At 45.4% G+C, this 15742-nt stretch overlaps 2 protein-coding genes across 2 annotated transcripts; one reads left to right on the forward strand and one right to left on the reverse strand.

Annotated features, from left to right (window-relative positions):
- The first annotated feature begins 9563 nt into the window (after window positions 1-9563).
- On the forward strand, window positions 9564-10466 carry LOC127312826 (uncharacterized). The gene has a single exon (XM_051343385.2). The coding sequence runs from the start codon at window positions 9594-9596 to the stop codon at window positions 10215-10217; it is 624 nt and encodes a 207-aa protein (XP_051199345.1). The 5' UTR covers window positions 9564-9593; the 3' UTR covers window positions 10218-10466.
- Window positions 10467-10789: 323 nt separating this feature from the next.
- LOC127316686 (BTB/POZ and MATH domain-containing protein 1-like) lies at window positions 10790-12470 on the reverse strand. Its single transcript, XM_051347138.2, has 2 exons — window positions 12264-12470; window positions 10790-12104 (listed from the first exon to the last, which is right to left on the reverse strand). Coding segments are annotated over exons 1-2 (975 nt in total). The 5' UTR covers window positions 12265-12470; the 3' UTR covers window positions 10790-11130.
- Window positions 12471-15742: the final 3272 nt, after the last annotated feature.

The raw sequence follows: 15742 nt of genomic DNA on the forward strand, positions 1-15742 counted from the left end.
TCTTCTGTTATCTTTAGTAATAAAAAAATATAATAGGGGGTGTTTGATACATAAAATAACCGGACTAATGTTTGATATGTTAAAAAAACCTTCCTCTCCGGTTCGTCCTTCTCCTTAGCTAAAACTGGATCTCGTGCGTTTCGTTCGTCTCTTTTCAGTTAAACCGGATCGGGGTGTACGTAAAAATAACCTGGTCGACCATCCTTCCTAGCTATGCTTCGTACGTGAAGAAAACCGTAACTTATGTTTGGTCTGTGCAGAAAAATCGTTCATCCGTGCTAAAAGTCTTCCAACTCCAGTACGTACGTGGCCCGTCCCACTCCCACGTACCACGCGTCTCCGAAAAAACCGGACGTTATCCAGCGTGTTTGACCCTGATTGGAACTGGGAGTCGTTTGACATCGCCTTTTAATCAAGGGTCGTCTTCCAGATGTAGACTAGGAAGTTAGGCGCGGCGCACGCCGCGCCCGTGAGTTGATATTAGTAAGAGTACAGTGTTCGATTACATATTTTGCAGACTGGGCTGAGCCTACGTGTGTAGCAAAATTACTCCTTTGCCTTCAAAGAATCAGCACACATATGTAGCAACATGGAGAAGTTCAGGCCTGACTCCTACATTTTCATCACACGCTAATCTAAGCACAAAAAAGATGGGTCGCTGGAGGGACAGTCCTCCTGAACGGCGTCATCGTGGCTGCCATTGGCCTGGCTAGCGCTAGCTTCCGCGGACAACTCCACAATCGAGTGGAAGCCTTAGAACGTGGCGTTCTTGGACGACGGCCGCGGCTGCACGATGTCCGATCTCGAGTTCAGCACGTCGTGCCTGTGAACTGATATTAGTAGTACAGGGTTCAATTACAAAATCAACTATCGTTAAGGAAAGTTATATCATCACCTTTTCTTGGGTGCTAAGGGATTTAGATCGTATCTTTGTTTCATTCATTTTCTCCTGTTACAATCAACTGATTATTTGGCTGCTGAAGACACGCAGGAATGCGCCACTGAACGGTTGTAATCTAGAGCAGCAATCATAAGGCTAATGTTTGTTTCTTTGATTTTTTTTATTCTTCTCATGTTTCCATTCTGATTTGTACATGTGAACCTTACCTGTTTTTGCCTTCAAGGATTGACACCATGCTCCTTCATTGGAAGGTACGTCTACTACCGGTTTGCAGCAGATTCAACCAATTCACAGTCATGTACGACTCCACTTTTACATATCTTCAGTTACACATTTGGGGAACTAGAATAGAGCTTTGCTGGACGGCAGGAAGCCCCTTCATGTAAAGCATGCATCGGGTTAATTTCACCAATTTGTGTGCAATGTTGAATATATTCTTTTCATTATATAGTACCCTAATTTGCTGAACTATAATTCTAAATTGTTTGATTTTTGAAATCTTCCTTTTTCATTGATTCAATTTTCTGCAAGTTATTTTTGTATCACATTTAACATTTCTTCATCCGCCTAGCTGAACTTCTTATTAATGTAATCCAAACATTGGATTTCAAAAATAGAGATTTTTGTAGTTTGCTGGACGTAAATAAAGAATTTGACCCAGTTCCACGAAACATTGGATTTCAAAAATACGCAGGACGTAAATAGAGAGTTCGAAAACATATATATGCAGGACGTAAATCATGTGGGGAAGAAATGTCTCTCCTTTTTTCACTTATTAATTTTCCCTTTTTTGTCCCACTTGAGTATTTCAAGAACTATACGTCAATGCAAGAGTTAAGTAATATGGAACTATTAATTTTATTAACGCATTGTGCCCTTCCTTCCATCTTTTTGAATTTTTTTACTCCACGAGTTCCGCAGCAACGCGCGGGGCATCATCTAGTTTATCTAGATTTGCATGTATGTATATATGTTTTACTTTGCAGATGCATATGAATCTAGAGAGGGGTCATGGTTTTACGATGATAAATTAGCTATACTTTACCTGCCAAAAATTAATTTAGCCAGTTCACTACGGGAAAGGAACAAGGGGCCGACGGCCAGGACATGTGCCGACAACAAATTATCGTGTATGCTGACGATCTTGCTACCTTCTATAAGATGATGATGATCTTGTTGTGATGATGATCTTCTGATTCAATTACTATTTTTGCTGCTAATTATTCTCTGAATTAACTGCTATTTTACTCGCTGGAATAAAAAAACAAATGGCAGCAACTGTGCCAATGGCATTGCTGTCGGCACAGACCTTTAGCCGTGCCAAATGGTAGGGAAGCCACATGTTTCTTAGGCCAACCGACTACTATGCCGATGGCAAGCTATGTCGACGGCTCGAGCTGCCGTCGGCTGCGTCATGTGCCGACTGTAATATCCCAAAATTTTGAAATGTTTAATTATTAAATAAGTAGATTGAATTGTTTATCTTTTTTGAAATTTCACAAGAAACTAATTTTTTTGAGTTTTATTTAAAAACCTTTCCCAAAATGGCGTTTTCACAAATATTTGTTTTCAAAGTATTTCCAAAAGCAAACCTATTTCTATTTTATGGATTTGAAATGCTATAAGATTTTATTTAAGATAAAAAGGCTGAAACGTTATTTTGGAATATCAATGCACAAGTAGTCATATAAAGCGTTATATGCATAATGACATTTTCGTAATTTGGTTTTGACTAAAATTAATTTTATAAAGTCACTTGAGTCATTTCAACTTCAATATCAAAATCCATGTCGAAATAAAATCTACCAAAAGTTTTAGTTTCGGAAGATATTTTAATTACATGTTTTCATAAAATCTAAAGTATGTTTCTTGTTTTCCTAATATGCTAATATGCCAAATGCATAAAAATATATTTCTGTATTTTTATTTGGACTGGAATAGTGCTCCATAATGTCCAGATACAGTACTGTTTTTTTACGAATTTTTCATAATTTACTTGAGTCAATTTGAATGCCTAAAACTGAAACTTAAAACTAAATCAGAAAAAGAATAAAAAAAAGAAATTGGCAAGGCAGCTCAATCAACGAGCAGCAGCCACGTTCTGCACATACGGGCGCACCGCGCAAGCCGGCCAAGGCAGGCTAGCAAGCAGCACCAGCATCGCACGCCCGCGTTTTGCTTTGATTTTTCTTTTCTTTCTGAACGTGCGGGACCCGCGGTCATCACCTACCTGAAGCTCAATCCTCGAAGCCTACGAATCGAAACAGACTCCGTAAATATTCCGATTTCTTGGCCGATTAAGTTTGGATTTCGTTGCCCTTTTACTACGAATAGTCTCTCTATAAATAACCACAATCTTATCTGTTTTTGACACTTCGAAACCCTAATCTTGGTACCGTGAGGCCGCCAAAATTTCTCGCCGAAGTTCGCGCCGCCGCCGCCCTCACTGAGCTTCGAAGGTTGATGTTGCCGTTATCTCAGACCTCGCGAGACCCTCTTTTCCTAACCAACCTCTCACCCTTGGTCTACATCTCGTTCTCACCATTTTCCCCCATCTGCAGATCGAGCACGTAGACGCCGCGAATTTGTCGTCGGAGTTCGCCGGAGTTGACTGTCGTACCGCCGCCTCCATTCACCCGTAGCTACCACCCGAGCAAGAGGAACAAGACGGGATGGACACCACTGCGACTGCCGTTTTTTCGATAAAGGATGCTTTATTACTTTAAGAAGCAATTACATCCAGCCTCTACATAACCAGGATGCACATAGCCGTTTGTTGTCTCAATAGTCCAAAATTACGAAAACAAAAAAAGGCGAAATACATATCGGAACGATGAATCATATGACGCCTAAGATGTAGGTGGAGCTACTATCCGTAGACTATGCTGCCACCCATGTAGGAAAAAAGTATCTCTCGCTGTATCCTCCAACCGTGTACAGACCTCCGTAAATAGATCTTGGTTCTTCACACGCTAAAGAGGTAACCACGAACGGAGAATACCTGTGCATCTGTAGATGATCTGCAACAAATAGCAATTTTTGTCATTAAAGATCTTGTTATTTCTACATAGCCAGAGCGCCCAGATAACTGCTAGCGCCCCCATCCTAAAAAGCATTTTAAACCTTGAGTTAATACCATGAAGCCAATTGCCAAAGACATTAGCGACACTAGTCGGCGGATACAAGGTAGATGCTACTTGGATGACTGACCATATAGATCTCGCAAACTGGCACTGGAAGAATAAATGTTTGATGGTTTCATCATGATGACAAAAGACACATCGTGTACTTCCGTGCCAATTCCGCTTAACAAGATTGTCTTTGGTGAGTATAACCGCGCGACGAAGGTGCCATCCAAAAAATTTATTTTTAATGATATCTTCATCTTCTAAAATTTTTTATTATTATCAACTGGTAAATCAGAAAGCAGGATCGCATTGTATAAAGATTTTACAGAAAAAGTACCATCTACATGGAGATTCCATCGAAATTCATCTGGCTCTGGCGATAACTAAATATCTCCAAGCCGCTGAATTAGATTGTTCCATACCACAAGTCTTTGTCCTAGTACTGCGACTGCCGTTATCCGCCGCACCTCGTCATCCACTTCGCCAACTCGAGAGACCTTCCCAACCACTGCAAGATCAACACCAATCTCACGGCTCTTCGTGTGCGTGTTTTTCCGGCCACCTGAACGTTCCTGGCTGGTGAGCTGCTGCTACATTCCACTCTTTAAGGTTAGATTATAATCCAACAGCTACAAATAGATCAAAGTATCAGCCAATCAGAAAGCAATCCAACTTATACGTTTCCGATCGATTGGTTCCTGTATGTGCTAGCTCATATGTTATGTCTAACTTCAAAATTCCATATCAAATCATCTATAGCTCGGTTTTAGGTGATGTTTCTTGCGTTGAGTTTGTAGTTAAATTCTCTACAACTTTCGTCTAGAAAGTTTTCCTATCGGAATAACTTTTTATGACAACTTTTCGAACACTATTATCATTATCCTGAAAAATATTTAATCTTGTAAAATCCATAACAATTATTTTGTAACTTGGAAAATTACATATAATGTACCATTGGATAGAAAACTGCGAAGAACACCATGATGCAGTAAAAACATACTTTTTAATTAGTTTCAATTATTCAAATTTAAATATGTCAATATGAATATTTTAGGCATGACTTGTATTCTACAAATTCAAATCACATGATTCCTTTTGCAAATGGAAGTCTATTGATGTTCTATATCTAGTATCACCACTTTTTAAAACTTTCCAAATTATGTGTAAGTATTGAAGTCTACATATGAGGGTCCGAGTAATTTTAGCAAAACTTAAATTCTATAAATCATTTTAACTTGATTCCTTTTTGCAAACGAAACATATCAAAAGTATACATCCATTAGCCCTCATATTTAGTTTAGTTGAACACATTCACTTTAGAACACATATCTTTCTATGTGTCATACGACACAATCCATAAATCCTACTTTATCATATCTTTTCTTTTGAATATGTGTTACTCATCAATATCCATCGAAACCATTATCATAATTCATTTTTGTAAACATTGAGGTTGAATCTTAAACTCATAATTACATTTTGCCAAAGTGAATCATATGATCATAACCCATCTACAAAAATCATTTAGATATTTTCATCATGTCCAAGATCATATATATCCTAATTATATTTGCCTAGTTCACAATATTCAAACTACACATGAGTTATTTGAGTAAATTGTGACAAATCTTATTTATAGAGTTTCCTTGTGCAAATGTTGTGGAGACACTCTACACATGTGTGGAGGACTTCGGGCACTTTTAGTTAGAATGTGTTCTTGAAGAGGACCTCAGGAACGATGCAGAACCTCGTGGTGAGTCAGTGGTGGATCTAAAGGACATAGATATGCTTGAGAAGTTACAAGTGGAAGATGATAGCGATGATGAGCCTCCACCCGTCTATCAAGCTCCAACTTAGTACTCAAAAGATAGTGATAGTGATAGTGACAAGGAGAAACAAAATGAGATTGACAATGAGATTGATGACGGCTGGTGAGGGTCTTTTATGTATTTATATTTCAACATGCTTCTTATTTGTTTAGTGTCTTTATGCTTAGTATTTATTTTTTTTCAACATGCTTCTTATTTGTTTAGTATCTTTATGCTTAGTATTTATATTTTTTTCAACATGCTTCTTATTTGTTTAGTATCTTTATGCTTAGTATTTATATATTTTTCAACATGCTTCTTAATTGTTTAGTGTCTTTATGCTTACTATTTATATATTTTTCAACATGCTTCTTAATTGTTTTCTCTTTCTCAATGCAGGTGATTGAACAATATGAGCGGCGGCAAGGAGGACTCGTCGAGCTTGCTTAAGAAGATGCAACAGCGCAAGACCAATGTTAGAAGGAGTGAGAGGGCACCGCGTCGATATCCGCGTTACGAGGACGGCGCGGGGGGAGGAGGAGGAGGAGGACGAGGACGAGGACGGGGACGAGGTGGTGGAGTTGGAGGTGGAGCTGGAGGTGGAGGTGGCTGGGGAGGAGCTGGAGGTGGAGGTGGCTGGGGAGGAGCGGACTTTGAGCCACCACCCTCGGCTTCAGGCGACGTTGCTTCCGGGTTCTTTTTGGAGGGGCCGTCTAGAGAGGAGGCGGAGACGGAGTCTAGAGCCGAGGAGGACTCTAGCCGCGGGTTCGAGACTCCGGAGGAGGACGGGAGGCCGAAGCCACTGAAGATTCGTGGGGAAGCGAGAGTCCCCGACGAGAGGAAGGAGCCTAAGACCCATGAGGCGAAGACCCTTATTATTCCTGCTAGCCCTAAGTAAGTGTACTAATTCGGCAATTTCGATTTTCATGTACTAATGTTTGATTTTCATGTGCAGCAATTGGACATTTCCTCCGGGGGCCAAGGGGCGCCTGCCTAGCAGCATGATTGGGGCTTTGCTTAGGAAGTTCTGGCCGGGCAAGTACTATCCCCTCGGCACTGTCCCCGCTGGAGAGAAGAAGCTAGCCACTACTTGGACGGACTATGAGAGTGCCCCTGGCGTAGGCTTCCCGACGGCTACTGAGGCCGTGATGAGAAAGTTTTGGGTAAGACATATTTTCTCGAGCTTCGTTCATATTTGATGACCCCAATGTGCTAACTCATGACTCTCACAATTGTTTTTTTGCATGATTGAAGTGTTTTTATCGTGTGGCGCCCGAGGTTGAGGAGACGGCGAACATGACTTTGCGGGCGACTTGTGAGAGGTTGACACCGCAGGTGCGGTACAACCAAAGGATCACGTCCGCGGGTCACTTCTGGGCACAGAGAGGCGAGAGGGTCCAGAAGCCGGACATTGTCGGTAAGAATGCTAAGGCCGAGTACGAGATGACGGTGGAGGACTACATGTCGGTGAGTAAAATGTCAATGAGATTCTACATTGCTACTAAGTTGCAATTGCATTAGATTGAGTTGAGTATTGCATTTTCAGGTTATCCCCGATTGGGCCGAGCCGCATGCCGAGGCATGGGAGGAGATGGTTAGGACGAGGTGGCTCAAGCTGGACGAGGACTTTGCAGCCGTGGCGAGGCGGAACGCGGAGAACCGAGGCGACGGTGTCACACACTGTGGGGGAAACCTCAGCTACGAGCGCTACAAGGGGAAGACGGTATGTACACATTTTATTTTCCGTCAGGTTCAAAGTTGGTACTCACAACATTTCCTTTCGCGATGCAGAGGGCCGAGTTAGGACCCGAGGAGGAGATTTCCGACCTCGAGATATACAACAAGATGCGGCTTAAGAAGCTCGATCTCTCGCAGCCTCAGCCCTCGCACCCTGAGTACTTCGGCACCTACGCCGATGACGTCGAGAACTACTGCGCGATGGTGAGGCATCGTCACCCGGAGGTGGATGACCCCATGAGCGCGGAGATCGACGAGGAGTCGTTGGTCCTGTCGTCTGGAGGGTTGCCGCATGGCCGTCTCGTCATGCTGAACAAGGCCGTCAAGCATACCCTCACCACGTCCTTCATGTGTCTCAAGGCGGGCCTCACCAAGGACAGCCCCCCTCTCCCGCCTCGTCGCCAGCCTCGGCGACCCGCATACGACGTATGTTACCCTCATTTCCATCCTCTTTCCGACTTTCATTCATACATGGCTAAGTGCTAACGAGATATGAATTTCTGAAATTGTAGCCTGACTTCGAGGCGGCCTACATGGCCGCTTATGAAGAATATCAGGTGGCCTATAACCGGCGGCAGAAGGAGTTCCAGGAGTACATAACATATATACATGTAAGTTCCAACCTTTCTTTTCGCAAATGATGACAAGTCCCACTTCCCCTAATTTGATGCTTCATTTCTGCAAAGACTGACATGTAAACTATCTTGCAGACGTCGATGATGGCCAAGGAAACTGGACAGACAGTGGAGTTAGGGTCGTGGCCTCCCTTGCCGGAGCCGGCGCCACTCATGCCATCGAAGGAAAGTTTCGCTGCGACATACTATGGGAGAACAGCGGTAAGTTCTTCGCCAAAACGAATACTACGACTTTCCTTTGCCTCGCAAGCTGCTAACATCTCGAGAACATGTATGTAGGGAACGAGATGTTCCGCGAACCAGGGTGGTGGGAGGGAGATGACACCGGTTCATCATGGTGGTCCTTCTCCCGGTGCTACTCCCGGTACTTCTCACGGTACTTCTCCCGGTGGTTCTTCTGCAGCTTCTACTGGAAGGCATCGGCCCGGGCCGGTGTTTAGCGGCGACGAGCTCCTCTAGTTGTCCCATGTATCTTATGCACACTACGGCACCATGTATGCACACTATGGCACTATGACACTATGTATGCACCATATAGCACTATTGACACTATGTATGCACTTGATGTTATGTGTATTTGCATTTCATGCATGTGAATTTTATGTGAATTATATGTGCTTTTATATCCTACCAAATCTGGAAAACGTGCGAAACAGCAAAAAAACGAAAAAATGTGCCAAATGGTTGCGGCTACGCCGACGGCATTCCCCTCGGGGTATCGCCAGATGTGCCCAGGAACCGCCACGCGTCCAAACATGTGCCAAATTGTTGCGGGTACGCCGATGGCATTCCCCTCGGGGTATCGCCAAGTATGCCCAGGGCGCGCCACGCGTACAAAATGGACCAAATGGCACAGGGCTACGCCGACGGTGTGCCCCTCGGCGTATCGTGCGCCAGGGACGCCCAGGTCGCGCCACGTGTGGACGTACGCCGACGGTGTGCCCCTCGGCGTATCGTGCGCCAGGGTCGCCCAGGTCCTGACACGTGTCGACGTACGCCGACGGTGCGGCCCTCGGCGTAGCCGTAACGGCCGTCACCTTGACGGTGCCGGTTAGCGAGCTGCGCCGACGGCCAGTACGCCGACGGGTGGGGCCTACCGTCGGCCCTTTCCGTCTACGCCGACGGGCGGCGCTACGCCGAGGCCCAACTTCCCCGAGGAGCTACGCCGAGAGGCACCGTCGGTGTATCGTACACCGAGGGCAAGTTGGTGCTACGCCGAGCGCCGTAGGCCGTCGGCATCTTGCAGGATTCCTGTAGTGATACTTCTTTCTTCATCATGCCCAGTTTTACAAAGTTGTGGGGGTTATATACACCAGTTTTAACTTGAGGGGTTCTCTGCCCCTTTTCTGAAAGTTGTGGGGTTATCTATACTTCTTTCTTCATCATGCTGTCGGCGGCGTCGAGGATCTTGCGGGCCTGCCGTGAGGCATCTCGCGCTGCCCGCTCAGCTGCGTCGGCGGCATCTCGCTGCGCCGCGGTGATCGCTCGCTCATGCCCAGGCGGTGCGGCCGCCTCAGATCCGCGTAGTCCCTCCCGGAGCCGCCTGTCCGTCCGCCGCGGCCGTTCCCCCATCGCCGCACGGAGCCGCGGCAGTGGATCCACGACCGCCGCGCCACCAACCAGCATCCATGGTCCCGCACCAGGTAAGGTGATCTTTGTGGCAGAAGACAAGGACCTGGAGTCAGATGAAGCCCTGTGGGCCTTGTACGAGCGCTGGTGCGAGGCTTTCAACGAGGAGCGAGACTATAATGAGATGGCTACTCGGTTCAGCTACTTCAAGGATACTGTGCTGCTTGTACACCATACTAACAATGCTGATCTGCCATACAAACTTGGAATAAGCATCTTTGCTGATGGGAAGCTATCAGAACTCATGGCACCTAAAGTTCCTTTCATAAACTTCGTTAGGAGAAGGCCTTGCTCTGTTGTTTCAGAGACATCCGGCGATACCTTGTGCAAGAAAGAACTTGAGGGACAGCAGCAGGAGAACTCAAATCAATCTGCATGATCTCTGGAGCAACTCTGGATCTAGAGTAAGCTATGCGTAGTTGTAGCACGTTGTGCTTTCGAACCAAAGTCATGATTATGGAAGGCATATATGAGCTTCTGTAAGTCATGCGTATTATTTGTACTATGTTATGTTTCTGCCAGACATTGAACTTTAAGATGTCCCGTATGGTAATGCCATGTTATATGTAATCTTCATACTGAAGAAAAATGCTTGAAACAAAAAAACAAGTTTGAACTTTTTACCCAAGTTAATTAACTCCCATCGACGTACTCCGTATTTCATATTTGCAATGCATATGCGCCCACGGTTAGCTTCCTTGACAGACTAAAGTTTGGTCGGCCGGGCACCTGCGAAACATCTGGGTGTTCAATGTGAATTACAGGGGATGCACGAATTATTGCCTAAGGTTTCATCCGGACAAGGAGAGTTTACACTGAAGTATGCAAACAATATGCTCCAGAATTTTGACATAAAAGCATAAGAACTAAGATGATCTGAGTTCCTGACATGCTTGGTTTCAAATAGTACTCTGGAGCTAAGATTACAGACAGCTAAGTAGTCATACATCAGAACAGAAAAAAGTAGATATCTCAAAAGATTCCGGAGGACATGTCCAATAGATATTTGAAATTAAATACTTGGGTAAATCACTAGCTTTGCATCTGGGTTTTCATAGGTTGGAAAAGATATCAAGCGTCACTTACGAACACCACAGTAGAGCCATGCTTGAACACTGGAACTCTACTATGTAGGGTGTATCACATGTTGGGAATTTCATTGTATCATGTTCTAACCCTCTTTATGAGCTAAGCCATACTTACGAACACATGCAGATGAATCTCATTGTATCGTGTCCTAACCCTCTTCTGAGCTCAGCAGTAATTGTTGGGAATTTCAGAACAAGCAATGCCTAACCATCGGCCTCTTTGAAATTTTCCTCCACTGCCAAGAAGTCAATGCACTTGCTCTTCAACTCCTGACAATTGTGCGTTTCAGCACAAGCTAAGGTAGTTGCAACTGTATCTGCCGACACCTTATCCCATAACTTTTGGGCACACATGAGCTTCAGCCTGTCTAATGCATATCGATCAGCCGCAACGAGCAAATCCTGAAGTATCTCGGTGGAAGAGTCCCCAAGCTCGTCTTCTTCAGGCAACGCATCGGTGTACATGAACCGAAGCATAACTTTGAATGTTGCAGGCGTGATTTCGTGGAGTGTGATGGATGTCATCCTAGCCTCGGCCATGGAGCCAAAGAGCTCTGCTCTGAAGACCGGTGAGCGGGCAGCAAGCACTGCACGGTGGGCATGGAATGTCTCGCCATCAATGGTGAATGACACGTCCATGCCGTCCATGTGATCTAGCAAGCTACCGAGATGGATCTGGAGGTCCGAAGGCGGCACCAGAATAGGGTTGTCATGTATGACCATGATGCCACACACAAATGTAATGTGTCCCTCTCTTACGTAGTCATTCTCCAGCGCAGTTCCCTTGACAAACTGACTCCATCCCCAATCGACATCATCATCATTGCTTTCGCCATCGATTGGGAATTCATGAACACGTGCCCTACTTGTAGCCTTGGTACATGGTTCTCCATCCTTGTCCATCAAGAAGGCCTCGATAATTGCCTTTACTCTTGTGGTTCTGCCCATGTGCTTGAGGAATATGGATAGATGTTCGCCCTTGTGTTCCTTATGTGCCCCACGAGGGTAGCACTCAATCCTCCAGTTGTGTCCCCCGACGGAGAAGACGTCGGAGAGGATGGCCTTGCCGATGGGAAGCTGCTTGGTTTGCTCGTAGTCTATTCTGAACTGAACAGAAGAACCCAACATCGTGGTACTCGAATGCGTCTCCGGCCCGGTCTTCTTATCTTTCTTGCTCACTGAACAAATTGTTAAGTAAGTTCAACAGAAAACTTCACCACCAATTTGAAAATAAAAAACGAATTTATTCAGATATTTTTCGAAGGCAAGGATCCCCTCATGCCTCAGGTGATGAATTCTTCAGATTAACGAACCGAGGAAGACAAGAGGACACTCACTGGCTTGCTAGCGGCCGAAGGTGGCCGGTGGCCGGTGGCCGGTGGCGATGATTGGCCTGCTAGTGGACTGGTGGTGACGATCAGTGCTGAGACACCGCCGCCCTCTCCTCCGCGAGTTTGCCGGCCCCTCGTACTCTTCGCCTGCTATGCGCAGCCGGCAGCCGGCCGTCGCCAGCAACTTTATCAATCAACGATGCGGCCGCCGAGTGGCACAAGGAGTATCCCTTTCTCTACTGTCGAAGCTGTGTCATTTAACTGGGCCACCAGTTTTGATCCGCACTCAGCCCAGAACAAGCTGAACGGGCTCCACACAAAATTCAAGGATTTTTTATTTAGAACTTTATTTGATGTTTTCTTTTTCATTCTCACCTGGCTACGGTGAGCACGATTTGTTTTGGAATTCTTCTGCCTCTGTTATTTCTTAACTGAGTCAATTTTTTGCTTGTGAGTTTTTTTTTTTTTTGAAACAACGATAATATATTAAGCTAGCAAGCCGCCTCATTAAAAACCTTCCAGCCCCCTTAGGTACCCTGGAAGGAAAAGAGTGCGTCTGGAACTTGTTGCCCTTGAATCACAGTTTTGTTATATCGTTTAGGAGGCTATCTAGGAGAAAGCTAGGGGATCATCGTCCCAATTACAATTCATCTTATTGCTAAAACTATGCCTAGCTAGTGTGTGAGCCACCTGGTTCACTTCTCGTGGGAAGAATTTGTAAGTAACATATCCAATAGAAGCAGCTTTATCCACACAATCCGCAAAAATTGCTGAAGATTCGTTCCACCAGCGAAGATCACCCGAGCATGCTTCAATCGTTTCCACTGAATCAGATTCAGCGATGATAGTATTGCAACCAAGTCTATCAGCTAGAGCCAGTCCCTCTCGCATAGCCGCTGCTTCTGCCATTGCAGTCGATGCCACATGCGGTAATAGGCTCATACTTGTTGCTACAAACCGGCCATTAAAATCTCGAATAACAGCTCCAACGGCTCCTGAACCTTCTTCAATGTTAAATGCCGCGTCCACATTGAGCTTCATTGTGCGAGGTTCAGGTTTGGTCCAGTTAGGGGATCCTTGCTGTCCCGTTCCAGTCGGCCTTCTCCCTGCATGAGCAGTAATAGATAAAATTGAGAGTTTACATTTGTATAGAGGAGGGACAGCTTCATTATGGGTACGACGCCTCCTAATCCATCAGAGGTACCACGCGGTTACTAAAATTGTTTCCTTCATCTTTACCACTGTTAACCCATTGTATTATCAGGAAGTCTGATCAGATGCTCCAGTACCGCATATCCCGATCGGTCGATCACCATTGCCTCGTGAATAATATTCAATAGTCCCAAGCTCTGCCACATATCACGAGCAGTTTCACAACAAAAGATGTAGAATATCTTCAGGCCCTTGGTGGCAAATCGGGCACTCACCACTCTGGCCAATATGTCTATTAACAAGAATACTCTTTAGTGGAAGTATTCCATGCAACGTCCTCCAAGCAAAAAAATTAACTTTACCCGGCACTTGTAATTTCCATAATGTGCGCCATACAGGATTCAAAGCCGAAACTCCAGGCAAGGACATCTGTGGTGCCGTCCCACCAAATTGGTGACGCCATTGACAGTGATAGGCAGATCTAACAGTGAAGAAACCTTGCTTAGTGACAGCCCAGGCAATGAAATCCGAAAAGCCATTCTGATTCAAAGGAATTTGCAAGATCCGCCAGGCGTCCAGGGAGTTAAAAGTATCATGGACAAGAGCCTCGTCCCACTGGCCAGTATTCGGATCAATAAGTTGCGAGACTTTTGTAAGCAGGGTCGATCCCCTGACTGTTGTTACCTTCCTGTTAGCACTTGTAGGGATCCATGGATCTCGCCATATGTTGATTTTCTCGCCATCGCCCACACGCCAAATATAACCTCTTTTGAAAGTTGTCAATCCCGCCACAATACTCTGCCACGTGAATGAGGACCCAGATTTCGGGCCAGCTTTTAGAATATCACCATCCGGATAGTACTTTGCCCGGAGGACTTGTGCAGAGAGGGAGTCTGGTTCATCAATAAGCCTCCAAACCTGTTTAGCCAACATAGCATGATTAAAAGATTGAAAATCATGAAATCCCATTCCACCTTCATTCTTTGAAAAGCATAATTTCCACCATGCAAACCAATGCATCCTATTATTATTTGCATCATCGCCCCACCAAAATTTAGCAATTGCATCCATCATACTCTTACAAACACCTTTGGGGATAAGAAAAACTGACATTGCATACACAGGGATTGCTTGTGCTACCGCCTTCAATAGGATTTCTTTCCCTTTGATAGATAGTTGTTTCTCCTTCCAACCATTAATGCGCTGAATGATTCTTTCAACAAAATGCTTGAAACAGTCACTTCTCTCCGCTCCTACTAAGGCTGGGAGTCCAAGATACTTATCCGATAAAGCTTCAGTATCCGGTACATATGAACTTTGCTTGTGAGTTGAATATATTTAGCTGAGTAAACTTTTGGTCCATCAACTTTTTGTACGTCTGAAACCTGTACCAGAGTTCATATGTACCGGCATGTACGAACACACACGTTCAGCCTCACAATGTGACGCCAGACCTTGCTAACAGTAACACAGGACATCATAGATAGAAATTAATCATGGGAACTTGGCGTCTATCTCACCTTTACAGAGAGTCTCGGTGTACGTTGATGATGTAGTCATCTTCATCAAGCCGGAGAATAGGGAGCTGTGGGTTGTGAGAGATATGCTCAACATGTTTGGAGAGGCATCGGGCCTGAGAGTAAATTTTAGGAACACGATGGCCACACTGATTAGAGGATCATATGAGGAGGAGGAAATGACCACACGTATCTTGGGATGTGAGCTTGCGAGATTCCCCATCCGGTACCTAGGACTCCAGTTGGCGCTCAGGCCCCTTTCTAAAGCGGAGTGGCAGCCGCTCTTAGACCAGGTTATCAAGAGCGTGCCTCCGTGGCAAAGAGGGCTCATCAGGAGAGAGGGAAGGCTAGTCCTAATCAACTCAGTGGTTGCGGCCAGAGCAGTGCATCAAATGGACGTAGCGGAGGCCCCAATATAGCTGTTGGAGGACATAAATAGGTGGATGCGAGCTTTCTTTTGGACCGGTAAGGATGAGGTTCAAGGTGGCCAGTGTCTAGTGGCGTGGAGGAGTATATGCAAGCCAAAGAAGTTCGGCGGGTTAGGTGTGAAGGACCTGAGACTGCAAGGCCTCGCCTTGAGAGTGAGATGGATGTGGCTTAGATGCACGGATCCGGAGAGGCCTTGGCAGGGCCTACCCGGGTTGATGGACCCACTTGTTGTAGGAGTGTTCCAGAGTCTGGCGAGTTTCAGTGTTGGGGATGGGCGGCTGACCTACTTCTGGAGAGATAGATGGATCGGTGGTTACACAGCGGAGGAGCTGGCACCGGAAGTCTTCGCCAAGGTAACCACCAGGCGAAAGAACACCCGCCTGGTGG

Source organism: Lolium perenne, chromosome 7 (assembly GCF_019359855.2).
Source record: "Lolium perenne isolate Kyuss_39 chromosome 7, Kyuss_2.0, whole genome shotgun sequence".
NCBI lineage: Eukaryota > Viridiplantae > Streptophyta > Magnoliopsida > Poales > Poaceae > Lolium > Lolium perenne.